Here is a 14,736-nt window from a genome sequence, read left to right on the forward strand (position 1 = left end):
TTTTGTAACGATGACTGTGAGCATCAAAAATGTATACAAAGAGTTTTAAGGGTCACAGACGATAAGGACAGGAGATCACTCTAAACAAAATGTAGGATTCCATCCCCCAGATATGTTTCTAAAGCTTGATGACTGCAGTTTAGTTAATGAGGGGCTGCTGGGGGAACAAAACTGGGTTCTATAAGGAATTATACTCATCACAGATAAGGGTTATTGTTTTCAACAGTTTCTCTATTTTTTATACAATATACTTCAGAGTTAACTAAAAAGTTTGACGTTAAAAGCCAGTCTCTCAAAGATCAAAGATCTCACACAACCATGAAAAAATTTATAAGAATAGAAACCTAATGCTTAGTAAGTTACATGTGTAACAGCGATTAACCTAAAACTTCAAGCAGGTGCCAAATGGATGAAACAGTTGCCGAAGCTCTTTCACTTGATCAAATTAGTGCACGATAACACACAGCGTTCAAACGCAACCCTGTAGACACGTTAACTGAAATCTCCAAATTGTTTTTACAAATGAAACAAAAATATGGCTATCAATATGATACAACTGTAATTCTTGATATAATTCAAGTATTAAGGGATTTGGGATCACAGCCATTATTTATGGAAGTCATACTATGTTTAATCCTTCTAATAATCCTAGAGTTAGTTACTACTCTCTCTCTTTTGCTGTTTAGATGAAGAAATGAAACCGTATACAAGCCCCATATCCCTGTCCTTTGAAGTCAGAGGCTTTTGCTTTAGTCTCCCAGGCCTCCCTTGAGTCTCTAAAGGCTGGCTCAAGAGTTAATAATTAGGAATGTCAACATGTAAAAACAAAGAATAGCTGTTAGGCTGGAAAACTGGTAACAATTTAGACTATAAATCCACCACAGAGCAGAGTCACCAAACTCCCAGTTCCCTGAAAAATAGAGATAAAGGCCTGACACACATCCCTTAGTTGTTTTTAAGGAAGCAGACCCCCTCCAGATGAAAACTGCTGACAGCAAGAACGAGAAGGCTGAAACCAGAAGGTTGATGGTGCTTGAAACTTGATGCCAACCAATCCAAGAATTGTGCATGAGCTGATCACACACCCTAGGGCCCCCTCCCTCACGCTGCCTTTAAAGCCCCCTCCCTGGAAGCCATTGGGGAGTTCGGATCTTTTGAGCATGAGCTGCCCATTCTCCTTGTTTGGCACCCTGCAATAAATGCGGTACTTTCCTTCACCCCAACCTGGCGTCAGTAGACTGGCTTCGCCGCATGCGGGCGAGGGGACCCAAGTTTGGTTTGGTACCAGAAACTGGGCCTTAAAGAGGCTGATGACATTGCTTGTGGTAACAATGATGCAAAGCCAGGAGTTTTTAGAGTCTGCAGACACCAGAGCTCATGTTCGTGAAAACAGACCACAGCCAAAACATTCATGCTGACAGCCTGTGGAATTTTTAACTCAAAACTTTCAAAACAACTCCTTCCATACCATGAAATCACTAAGACGGCAGCAGTGGCTACTGGTGACACGTGTCTGTATTGTCTCTGCGCTATGACACATGGAATTATCATCTAGTTAGATCTGCTCACCAGCAGCCTCAGGAGAGAAGGGTTTAAATGGCTTCAGCTCAATGGCGATGCACACACTTACCTAAACTTGACCTTGTGTTGGATCTTTCTATTATGGCGTGTTTACTGGGATTGTTCAAGACAGAGCGTTTGGCCAGCGAGATGTCAGCGGTGACCCTTGTGATGGAAATCCTGTTGGGGAAAAAGCAACAGAGGACTCTGAGGTTATTCGTTGAATAAAGGGGGACAGAAGTGCATGCCCCAAAGTCATCCAAGTATTTTATACACACACACACACACACACACACACACACACACACAGAGTGACCGTATTTTCAACCCCAAAAATGTTGGGGCCCTTAATCATTCATTTTTTTCAAAATCCTGCACCTACCTAACTTAGCATCTATTGGTTGCTTATGAAGTGCCAGGCATGCACTCAGCATTATTTCATTACCCAGACTACCTCATTAAATCATTCCAAAAACTTTATTTATTTAATTTTTTTAAAAAATTATTTATTTATTTGTTTTTATTTTCGGCTGCCTTTGGTCTTCGTTGCAGTGCGCAGGCTTTCTCTAGTTGCAGTGAGCGGGGGCTACTCTTCGTTGCAGTGCGTGGGCTTCTCATTGTTGTGGCTTCTCTTGTTGTGGAGCATGGGTTCTAGGCAGGTGGGCTTCAGTAGTTGTGGCACGCAGGCTCAGTAGTTGTGGCTCGCGGGCTCTAGAGCGCAGGCTCAGTAGTTGTGGTGCACAGGCTTAGTTGCTCTGCGGCATGTGGGATCTTCCCGGGGCAGGGATTGAACCCGTGTCTCCTACATTGGCAGGCGGATTCTTAACCACTGCACCACCAGGGAAGCCCCATCATTCCAAAAACTTCAGCGGAGAGGATATCCTCCCCCTTTTGCTGATGAAAAAAAAGTGACCCATAGGTAGATTATTTCTCCACGGCTATATATTTACGAAAAGTGGTGAAGCTGGGATTTGAACCCAGAACTACTGAGAGCCTATATTCTTAGGCCCTGTGCTATAATCCCTCCCACAGTATGGTGCTGTGATAGCCATGAGGAATAAATAAGAACAAGACAAACAAGGTCTTCCTCAGTGCTGAGAGTCTAGTAGCAGATATGGGTCATAAATAAGAAATTAATAAAATGATTACAGGTTAAGATGGCTGTTCTGAAGAGGACACAGGGGGTGCTGTGACAGACAGTCATGAGTTGTGGGGGTCATTTTAGACAGGCTCAAAATGAGAGCAACAAAATCTGGGAGCTGGAAAGAGTAGATGACTTAGACTGGAGACTTAGCCGAATAAACAAGCCAGCAGTAGAGAAAGTGCGGAGCAAAAGAGAGGACTCACAAAACCTCTGAAGAAGAAGGTGAAGGGGGGACTAAAAACAAGAGATTTGGTTAGAAGTCTGTTTCATAGTTAGATCCCTCCACCTCCCCTCCACTACATCAAGCCACAAGGTGGCCATCCTTTTCCCATGTGGTGTGAGACCATAAGTTTAGTCTCTCTAGGCAACAAAACAGAGGGCATCTGACCAGGGGATGCTACACAGAGCAGGGACAGAGAGAAGAAAGGATGCTAAATGTTGAGCCCCTAGCCCTCTTCCTCATCCTAGAATTTTGGTAGCCAAGTTTATATCCTCCAGGTGTCAAGAATGGAAGATTCTTCTCTGGGGAATCTGACCACCAAACAGAAAAGACCCAAAGATCAGGACTTTAGTGGTTTCCTATGAAGATCGTCCAGTGAGGTTGTCCTACAGGGAGACCCAAAGGGGACAAGCTATACCTATCAGCACAGAATTTCCTTTGATGCCCTGTTCTTAAAGTTGAGCACAGCAGTGTTCCTTGGGCATCTTAGGGAAACTTCTAACATGAAAGACCAAAACAAACAGAAAAAAATCAACTATGACTAACACCTAAAGTTGAAAGCTAAGAGATGATTATATCTACAAAACTAGAACAAACTTCTATATAAAGACTCAGACTCAGAAAGAGTTTTTGGAAACTAAAAATGTAACAGTAGAAATGAAAATTCAAAAGAGGGGCTTAGAAGACAAAGTTAAGGAAATCTGCTAAAGAGTAAAACAGAAAAGATAAACCGCTGGAAAATCAGAGAAGAAAGGCATAAAAACTAGAGAATTACCCAGGAGGTTTAACTTCCAAATAACAAGAGTTCCCGAAAAAAGACAATAAAGAAAACGCAAGAGAAGTAAAAAAATAAATAAATAAATAAAAAATCTAGAATTAAGAGTTTGATTTTCCAAATGGAAAGGGGGAGTCCAGCACAAAGGATGAAACTTCCGCATCCAGACATATTCTTATAAATTTCATGACGCTGGGGACAAAGAAAAACCTAAAAGCTTCCAGAGGAAAAGGCAGGTCCCATACAAAGGTTCAGGAATGGAAATGCTTGTACTTCTCAACAGCAAGAATAATTAACACAACACTGTAAATCAACTGCAATAAAAAAATATTAAAACTGAAAACAAAACAAAACAAAAAACACAGCAACAATGGAAGACAGAAAGCAGTGGAGCAAAAATCCTTGAAAGTTCTGGGGGAAAATTTTCTAATCAGAATTCCATAACTATTTTAACTGTCAATTAAATGGGAAGGTTGATTAGAGGCACTTCAAGACATTCAGGGTCTCAAAAAGTTTTAATGTCCTCTTTCTAAGGAAACTGTTGGAGGATGTTTTTGACAGAAACGATGGGTGTAAGCCTTGAAACAGATCAAGTGATCTAGGAAAAAGGGGTTCACACCCCAAAAGAAGGTGAAAGGCATCCCAAGGATAATGAGATGTCTCCAAATGACAAATGTGCACTCAGCACAGAGACACACCGTCCAGACCCAAGCAGGACAGAACATTCCTGGAGAGACGGTTCAAGAAGGCACAGCTGAGGGACTACTGGATGTGTATGAATATATCGCGAGGAACTTGAGACAACCAGGGGAGAATGTGGGGCTTGACTGGTGCCAACTATATAGAAAAGTAAGCACGTGTAAAAAGCAAAATTATTAATCGCACAGAAACCACAAAGAAAACACACAAGAAAAAAGTAATGTGAGTATACAACATGGCTCACTGAAATTGTATTTACATGGTCATAATGCATCCAGTATACGGAACCAGCCAGAATTATGCTTTAACTGTTGGGAGACTGGAGGAAGAGATGGATGCAGGTGCATGTATGTGAGAGCGAAAGGAGGAATATGCACGAGAGCGCTAAACAGTCTTCACGGCAGGAAGCCCAGAGATAATGCCTAGCAGTGAAAACTCAAGCAGCAAATGAAGCACGCGATTTAGAGGCAAGGAATAAATACCAAGAGATACAGTTAAAAGAGTTAAAACTAGCTGCCCTCTGAGAGCAGGACATTCAGTAAAGTGTGGAAAGGGAATCACTGGCTTTTGCCAAAAAAAAAAAAAAGAAAAGGATCTGTTGATCTATATACTGTAAAATCCAGCCTTTACTGTGTACACGTCCCTGAATTTGGGCCAATTCATAAAGTCCTGTATCCACCATCACATTCATGACGCAGGACAGTTCCATCGCCTGCCCCACCCCACCCCTGTCAACCACGGAGCTGTTTTCCATCCCTATGGTTTTGCCTTTTCCAGAGCATCACTGTAGCCTTTTGAGCTGCGCCTCTTGCACTTTGCATAATGGATCTGAGATTCGTCCACGATGTTGTGTGTATCAATAGTTCATTCCTTTTTATCGCGGAGCGGGACTCCTATTTATAAAAAGTCAGTCTATTTGATTAAGCTTTTTGTACTCTGATGACAGTATTACTTAACGTGGAAAAAACGATAACCAGAAAAGAGATACTAAACACATCAACTTAAACATATTTAGTTTCATTCTGACTTCCCAAGGCATTCCCAAGTGAAACCAGACTGCTTACGTGGTTCGCTCTGTAGGCTGTGGAAGACAGCCACGGCTCTATTGCAACTCCTTAAGTCATTACTAGAGGTTCCGCCAAAAAAAAAAACAGACCTTGAAAGTCCTAAGGGCCAAATTCTGGGGACAATTCAGTGTAGAGGAGCGGTCCTCAACCCTCACAGTGTATCGAAGTTGCCAGGAAAGATTTTACAGTTACGTGAAGTCCCATCCTAGACACTGGGTCTCGCGTAGTCACAGGTGGGATATAAGTCTTTGGTGGGTTTTTTGTTCGTTTTTGTTTTTAAACCTCTGCAGATAATTCTAGTGTGCAGCCAGGGTAGATAACCACTGGTTTAGAAGAAGCTGTCTCACGTCTAAGTACATTTCCCACCTGACAAAGTGATGTAATCATATTTTCCAGGATGACTGATTTCCAGGAAGATTCCTTCACACAAGGTCATGGACCCATCCCTACAGAATTCAGTATGCATTCTGAACGCTTCTGTGTCGAGAGCTGACATTTTCAGAATCACTGGAGAGGACAACCGAATTCATCACTGATGGTGGCTTTCCTTCTCGCCCCCGACTTTCTTGTTAATTTACCTGTCGTGCTACTAGGTGAACAGGAAGATTGCTTTGTTCACGGGATGACACAGTTGTTTAGGGTGGATCCGACTGTAAATGGGCTCCTCTACTGCACACAACAGAAAGGATAACGATTCATCACCTCTTCTTTGACCTGACACACTTAATGCTATTTTAACAACCAGGATCATGATCCTGACAACTCTCCAGGGCTTCCACAAATGAACCTAACCGGGTTTCAGACAGAAAAGAATTCCTGTCAAGAATCATTTCATCCCCAGCCCTTCCTTTCCTATTTTCTCCCTCTTGGGCTTTACATTTTAAAAAAAAAAATTTTTTTTTGTTTATTTAATAGATAATTCAGGAGTCATTCACTTTTCCCTTCTAGAATTACAGGTCTATTTAGAATTAGACACACCTGATACCTGGGATGAATTTCCACCCTCTGTTGCTGTCTGGTGACCAAAAGCAGACACCGAATGATTCAGTAACTCTGCATGTCTTGCCTTGAGTAAAAGAGTTAAAAGTTTTGCACGGCTTTTTGAAATTCTCCCTTATGGACCCTGTTACTTCCTTTGAGGATCTTTACTTGGTGATCACAGGTCTAGAGTGTTGAACCCCAGTTTTATGAGTTCAGATGAGCCAGGGCAGATCCACCCATAAAGCCATATGGAAATTACTTCTGGCCAGAAACAAAAGACAGATACAACATTGAGATATTGCCTTTGTTTGTTTCTTAAATGAAATCAATCTGGATGGCTGATACTTTAGAACATGGGTCCAAGATACACCCTATGGCTGGAATCTATCTTCCACGTTCAAAACTTAGGTTGAAATAGAAGTGGTAAGTCAGGAAACCCCACCTCATTTCCCCATCTTTGGCATTTAGAAAAGGGCAGTGGGTTAACGCTCAGGCACGGAAAGCAAAGTGCCTATTCTAGCAGAATTTTCTGGGTAAGCATGCTCGTGTAGACAATTCCAAATGGTGATAAATGACAAAGTCAAGAATAAAGAGGTGAAGGCTCTACATGGGCCTGATTAGAGGTATGCCTTTTATACGTGGCCAGAGCCTGATAGCCTTGGATCAAGCCAAGGACCAAGCTGTGTTTCCTGGCATGAAATAAATTATATTTCATAAAGTTATGAAAAACAAAAGTATCCAATTAGGAGCATTTGGTTAGGCAGACTTTGATTCTAAAGTCTTTTATTGAAACATAGATTCTATTTTTTTCTTGAAACATAGATTCTACTTTTTGTTTTCTCTCAGTCCTTTGCTTGATGACTCACAATACTTATCCTGCTATAAAAGTCTCCCTCTTTGCCCGCCTCCCCTCCTGACTCCCGCTGTGGAAGAGCTGGAAGAAGGACTTTGGTCCTTGTCTTCTTTGAAGAAAGAATTTAGCAAAGAGACAGTGCTTATTAGAAGCAAAGTACGTGTGGAAGAGCACACGGGCAAACTGGCCGTGAGCTGTGTGCAACTGGGGTGGCTGAGGTTGCTTATATGGGGGCAGTTTTCCGGGTTGTCTCTGGCCAGTCATCTTGCTTGTGCCCATCTTTGGTCTGTCACAGGGCAGCGGGCAACCAATTGCGGCTGCTCAGCCTGGGGCCTGTCTATCTCCTACCTCATGACCAGAAGTCAATAGAAATCAGAAACACTTGTAGGAGCCTGTGTGGTCAAGGAAGGAAGTATTCAACTGAGAAATCTAAAAGAACAGTGCAACCTACAGATTCCATCTACTGTACTTGTAACTGTCAGGTTGGAAAAGAAAGGGAATGTGGAGAAGGGAGGCACCCAACTTGTCTCATTAAAAATACAGAAGTATACCCTCGCTCTCTGTGCTCCCAGGTCCCTGATAATCTATTCTTAGTTTAAATTTGGAAGTTTCCATTTTAGACTCCAATCCTATCTTTGATGCTTCAGAAGTTGGCTTAACCTTTACTATGGTGCCCACTGGTTATTCGATTCAAGGCTTCCTTTCAATAGACCCTAAGTAAACTCCACGAAGCCAAGGCTGTCGTCTGATTTTGCGTCTCACGATGCTTGGCTCATAGAATATGCTCAAGAAGTATCTGCTGAAGGGATGGAGAGGGAAAGGGCTGGATTAAGTCCAAGCTGATTACCACGACACACTAAAGATGGGCCCGGCTTTGTTACTGGTCACCCCCTACCCTAGGGACTTCACCTGAAGACCTCTAGGTGGCGTCCAGGATGCTGTGTCACAGCTTGATGCCTGCACACACTTTAGACCCTCTACTGGACATGCCCTTCTCCTCCTGACTCACTTGGTAAAATCTTAGGTACCAGTTAAAAACCCTTCCTGGATGCTGACATCCCTAAGTCAGTGTTAATCCCTCTTCCCTTTATGCTGCCTGTACCTTGGACACATACGTGCCGAGCTGTCTTTTCATTCACTTGATATTTTACTGCTCAAGGTCTCAGTTTATGGTTTACACATGAGCTCCTCACAGGCAGACACAGTGAATGGCTTCCACATCTCTGCATCCCTCCAGAAGACATGTTTTCAACACCCATCCATTCATTGTTCACGCTGAGGACTGTTTTAGGCCTTGAGAACTGACCACCGTTCACAAAGCAGATTAAAACCCTTGCCCTCGTGGAGCTTATATTCTAATTGTGGGAGAATGACAACAAAGGAAATTAATAAATAAAACTCATAAAAGAGTTACGGGGAAACAGTCAGGGAAGGAAGAGAGAATGCGTGCTTGCGTGTGTGTGCGCGCGCACATATACCAAGGAGAATATCTGAGGGAAAGTTCCTAGCGCAGGAGCTGCAAGTGCAAAGGCCCCGAGGCGGGCGTGCATCTACTGTCTGGAACACTCATAGGACAGCAAGGAAGTGAGAGGCAGGAAGAGCATGAGCAAAGGGAAGTGGAGTACGAGATACAGTCAAAGAGAAGGAGCGGGTGGGGATGTGGATGGTCAGACCACACAGGGCCGTGTAGGCCACCGGAAGGACTTTGATTTTCACTGAGGGAAAGAGAAGCCACCTGACAGATCCGAACAAGGGAGTGATGAGATCCAGCTCACAGTGTGACAGGGTCGTGAACTGAGAGCAGACTTGAAGGAAGCAAAGCTCGAAGCAAGGATACAACTTAGGGGGCTATTTACTGCACTAATCTCGGGAGGAGACGACGGTGTCTCAGACCAAATGGACAGCAGACGATGCGTGAGAAGTGGGGAGATTCTTGATATATTTTGAAGAGACAGACAACAGCATTTGCATGTGGAACGTAAGGGGAAAAGAACAGTCAAGGACGAGTCCATGTTCCAGGGCAGAAGGTCTTGGGACTGAGAGACAAAGAGGTATGGATGGAGAGGTGGAAGACGGAAAGGGGCAGGTCGAGGATGGGGGGAGTCGGGAGGTCAAACTTGAGAAGTCCATGAGACACCTCAGTGATGATGTTGCATAGACAGTAGGACATATGGGTCTGGGATTCAGAGGAGAGACCAGCAAAGAAATGCTATTTAAAAGTCCGACATCGAATGGAATCACCAAAGGAGGGAGTGTGGATAGAGGAGAGAAGACAGAGGACAGCCCTGGGCTCTCCAAGATGTCAAGCCGATGAGGAAGAGCCAGCCAAGGAGACAACGGAGCTGCTAGTCAGATAGAAGAAACCCGGAAAAGTGTGGCCCTAGAAACCAAGCAAATGGCTCTAGAAACCATTTTAAGCAAATGTTGCTTAAAATGGCCCTTTACGAACTTTCTATTTAAAAGAGGATGGAGTAGTCCGCCATGTTGATTAGGAGGAGGGCTGAGGATCCCCTCCTGGATTTATCAACGTGAAGGTCACTGGTGATCTGACGTGACTAGTTTGGGGTAAGTGATGGGGAGGTAACTGGAGTAGGTTCGAGAGACTCAGGAGAGAGCAAGTACACACAACTTGTTCAAGGAGAGTTGCTATAAAGAAAAGAAGGAAAACGGGACAGCTAGAGGGGCATATGAGGTCAAATTTTGCCAAAGGGGTAACAACTCCATTTTTATGTGCTGATGGTGTTTCCATTAGAAGGAGAAATACTGCCGAGGAGAGAGGGAAGGGCTGTGATAGCTGTGTTGGTGTGGGGATGGGGAACTGGGATCTAGCACCCAGGTAGGGGTCATTGCTCACAGTAACAGGAGAAAAGGCGGAGCATTCCGGCAAATACACAAGGGGGGATGGATGTGTGGTGGGATCGCTTGGACCGTCTCCTCTGTTTGCTTCTGTTTTCTCAATGAAATAGGAAGCAAATTCCCGGGAGAGCTCGAGAGGAGAAGGGTTTGATGAGAGAGGAAATGGTGTGAAAGCCTTTTAGAAGAGTAGAAAAGTGCATGGAAGAGGCATATAGAGTATGATTTCTGGGCAGCATTGAGGGCCAGCTGATCATGAATTTAGGGTGAGATTCGTCAGCAGGGGTTTGGCCAAGTTCAGCTTACGGATGCAGGTGTGAGAACAGAGAGCTGAGGATATGCCGAGCAAATATGACAAATATTGACTGAAGCCGATCGAACTGAACGGAACTTTCTTCCTGTCACCACAGAGACTTCAGAAGCGACTTTCCTCTTGGGATCACATGCCTGTCCCACCCAGGTTTCATCGTCTTCACAACAAAAATCCACAAAACCCAGAATTCTGAAATACTCACCGCCCTTCGAATCTGTGTTTTAAAAAATCGAACAATGCCTTTTGCATCATATCTGTGACCTGCAATTGAGTAAGCAATGAGAGACAATAAAATATTACTAACTATGATAAAACAATTTTACTACCCTTAAGAATGTCTGAAAACCTGGGCTTTCCACTGGGAAAAAGTAGCATGTGAGGTTGCCCCTGTTTTCCGTCGCTGAGCTCTGATACAGTAACAATCAAAAAGACAAAGTTCCCCAAACTAACTCTGGGAGTGACAATGACATTGCAAGGGGTTTCAGTCACTCTCCATTTAATACACTCTCTCCAGACTGAGTCAACTGTAGCTCACAAGGCGACAGCCAAGAAAACAAAATAGAACAGAACAGGTAGCAATGTACACCGCGGCTTGAAAACAACATGCTTTACTGCCGCAGCTCTTTTCTAAGTTCAAGAGTCAGGAGAGGGAGGTGGGGTTGCAAAGCAGTTCGGCATGCAAGGTCCAGGGTACTCCCGAGGGCAGCTACCTACCTCGTACCCCTTCAGAGAGGGGCCCACCAGGACCACAGGTCGCATAGAAGGGACCACGTCATAAGGAGGGGTGTGCTCTGTCTGCAGAGAGAGAGGAGATGCCTTCAGATGGTTAAAAGGCAGAAGGAAGTCAAATCTTTTATGTATAAACTGTTCTGTCTCAACTCTGCTATACGAGGCACTACCTTTCCAGACATTTCCTTTTTTTTCACTTGCCTCTTTTTCTAAATAAACCCAATCCAAGACCGGGTGGGTTTACTTCCCTCGCGTTTCGAAGTGATAGAGCTCTCTACAGTTTTCTGGCTCTCCTTAAAAGATGCTCCCCACGTTCCTAAAGCAGGAGGGGCTGCTTTTGACAGAAGCTAGTTGGTAGAACAGACAGAAACATGCCTCATGCAGGAGAGGTGCTCTTAAGCTTGACTAGAGGTTAATATTGCTTTTCAGGTGGCATTTGAGTTTTCTCAAGAGTCGAGTAATCAGACCTCACGTGGTTAATTACAAGGAAAAGAAGTTGGGTCCTGGATGTTGGTCTTACCTGGATAAAACCTCATTTCAAAACATTACCAAATACTTGACAGTTTCTATTTTGCTGTGAGAGTTTAGATGAGCCTGCATGCTTGTTCCAGTAGAGGGAATCACGATCACTATTCACAGCTGAGGGACTCACATTTTTAGATTTTTGGTTTCTATCCCTTGGAACTTAAACACTCGGAATGTAAGGTTTATGTGCCTTGGAGGGAAGGTGGTTCCTGTGTGTGTGTGATAATATATCCAAGCAGGCCTCCGTGGCCTCAAAAGGTTCGCTGTCATCTTGCACATCTCATATGCTTCTTAAGAACTGTTTAGGAGGTGTTTCTGTTACATAACTAATTCATGCCCTCCCACAATAATTTATTTCTTTTTTAGAAGAGCAGGGGGAGGACCTAATTTTGTAGCAATTTCTAAAACTTGCAACAATTTTCAGCTCTCCTGCTTCCAATAAAATAACGAAAATAAAGCTTTTTCCAAAAATTAGATAACTCATTTGTCTGATGATCTTAAAATCCCCTATTTTAATGGCAGAAAATGTTAAAGTGACCCAAAAAATGACTTTTTTTTTTTTAATGTAGAAGAAAGAGCTATGGCCTGAGACACTGGGATAAACAAATCATGGTGACAGGAATCTTCCTGCATTGAGGAGTGTCTGAAAAAATATATATTTTAAGAATCACACAGACCCAAAGAAAAATCTTCTCCAAACTATTTGGAGAATTTGATACACATCGCAAATGTGAATGTCATTAGTGTACCAGGCTGTTGCATGACAGAACATGTCACTGTTGCTTAAAATGGCCCTTTACGAACTTTCTGACTCTGATCGAATTTAACTCACTGGGGGGAAGGGGGAGGGGATGAAAAAGCATTTCAAATTCAAAAGGTTCCATCTGAGCTTTTGCCGATCGTCACAGACAATCTAATCCAAGGCGAGAAAATATTACTATGACTGGGCTGTCAGATTTTGCTGCTGAAAACTTTAGTGTTAAGTGAATTTTAATAGACACAGTCAAGGTGGAATACATTTTTAAACAGAAGAAAAAAAAAAAAAACAACCAAGACAAACATAATACAGTGACAGCACAAATGCCACACAAGCACCACTCTAAAAGCAACCTAAAACGTGGAATATAATCTTATCATTGCCTCTCAGGTTGTTTCTTTTGGTTTCTGAACCCTACACTGAAGCTGACCACGTCATCAGTAACATAAGAAGAATGAATACCGGTGCCGAAGGCATCAGAAGCATATCCGTGAAACGATTACATTAAATTCATTCATCAAATTCATTCATGAAATTATTGCATTTATACCACCTGAGATCATGTTGAAAGTGTTTAGAAACCAAGTCCTTATAACTATGCAGTCTAAGAATACCTTTTCCACTGTTATAAGTTGCACGCATTTTAGGAACAACTCCCAAGAAATTTTATTTCAGGTCTTTAAATATGCAGTGGCCCAGTATTGGACGGGTCTTGGGTTCCTTCGATTTGTGACTGCCAACTAGCAAAGTGTTACCCATGCTGGTAAATCAGCCTCTGTATCAGTAGGGTAGCAGAAATGACCTTATTTGATGGAATATTGGTACTCTGTGCTCTATGGATCGTGACACCATCCTTTTCATCTATCCTTTCCTGCTAAGTGTAATGTGTTCCAATTATTTAGTGGAAGAACTACGATAAACATTTTTCAAATTCTGGAATTTAAGAGTCAGCAAACTTCAAAAACCTATCAACGAACGTGGTTTTCGTTCCTGTCGCTGTTCTGTAAAGCCCAGACAGAGCAGCTGAGCAATGCTGCGTTTCTAGGTTTCTGCTGCTCTGAACACTGTGAGTCACCTGGCTGCACGTTTTAGCCGTGACAAGAAGACAGAACCAGAGACATGGACCCACTGTCGTGGATGGACATCCAGCTGGGGCTTTCGGTGTTCACACAAAAATCCAGGTGTTTTAGTCTGTGCCTGGAGTGGCTAGGTCTTCCATGATGAAAGCAACCATAATTTACTTAAAAAACAAAACGAAACACAGTTCAGCATCTGACACCTCACTGATGACTCAGAGTTCCTCCACAGGGCAGAATCCTTGTGCACAGAGAAGAGCTCAGGGCGTGGACAGTCGAAGGGGGAGTAGATTCTACTCCACCCCGAGTGTCATGAGAGGTTGTGCCGGACTTGCTGACGTCACAAAGAATAACTCTAAAAGACAGGACAGCGCAGCAGGCGGTGGGCAGTGGCGTGTAAAAGAAGGGAAGGAAAGAAGGGGATTGTAGGGGAGGTATCCTTAGAAAATAACGCTTTGGAGCTACAAAATGTGCTGGAGGAAACAGACTTTGGGATCAGTGGAGCGCAGAAATAGCCTAGTTTCCAGGCAGGGGACGAAAAACATCACTGGGTAGCATCTTGGTCGGCCAGCGGCACAGGCTCTACGCACGCATAGCCACCGTGCCGCCATCCGACAGGGGGGATGCTGAGGTCTGAGTAACATCGGGAGAGGGTTTATATATGACAACAGGAGAAACTCACAGTAAACCGCCAAAACAAGCCTGCAGTTTCCCACTGGTCTTGTTCATCGGCAGATTTTGCACCTAGTGGATGAGAAGTTTAAATGCTGACTAAATTAAAAATTGAAGAATTGAAAAAAATGTTTTAGTACAAGCTATGTATCTGGATATCATAAATCAGAATATAATGATGGTTTTAATAGGCTTGATTATCAGTTAAATTTCTGCAGAAGAGAGAGAAAGAGACAGAAGCATGCACAAGAGAGGTGCATTCCATGGAGTTGTCAGCGTTTGACGTTCCTTGAATGTTGGAACGAATGCCCTTGGGGGGGTAGATATTATTCCATCAAAAAGGCTAAGTACTGCAATGGTGCTTTCACAGGTCACTCACTGAATTTAGTTGGTTGGAAATGCATGGACTCAGTTAGCGGCTTGATAGGTTCTTTTCATAGGACAGAACTGATTGTATCGAATAAAACTGTGGGATTGAATGCTAACGATGCCAGGGGCAGGATAAACACAGC

General features: G+C 43.3%; 1 protein-coding gene across 2 annotated transcripts in view; it reads right to left on the bottom strand.

The window, feature by feature from the left end:
- CACNB2 (calcium voltage-gated channel auxiliary subunit beta 2) overlaps nucleotides 1-14,736 on the bottom strand; it is a 405,711-nt gene that overhangs the window by 19,819 nt on the left and 371,156 nt on the right. For both annotated transcript variants that reach the window (XM_029236405.1, XM_029236406.1), the window contains 3 exons: nucleotides 11,180-11,260; nucleotides 10,668-10,726; nucleotides 1,631-1,740 (listed from right to left, as the gene is read on the bottom strand). In XM_029236405.1, coding sequence (XP_029092238.1) covers nucleotides 1,631-1,740; nucleotides 10,668-10,726; nucleotides 11,180-11,260 — 250 coding nt within the window. The remainder of the gene's footprint in view (nucleotides 1-1,630; nucleotides 1,741-10,667; nucleotides 10,727-11,179; nucleotides 11,261-14,736) is intronic.

The sequence above is a fragment of the Monodon monoceros genome, unplaced genomic scaffold (genome assembly GCF_005190385.1).
Source record: "Monodon monoceros isolate NGI ecotype Baffin Bay Population unplaced genomic scaffold, NGI_Narwhal_1 Super_Scaffold_21, whole genome shotgun sequence".
In the NCBI taxonomy this organism is placed as follows: Eukaryota; Metazoa; Chordata; class Mammalia; order Artiodactyla; family Monodontidae; genus Monodon; species Monodon monoceros.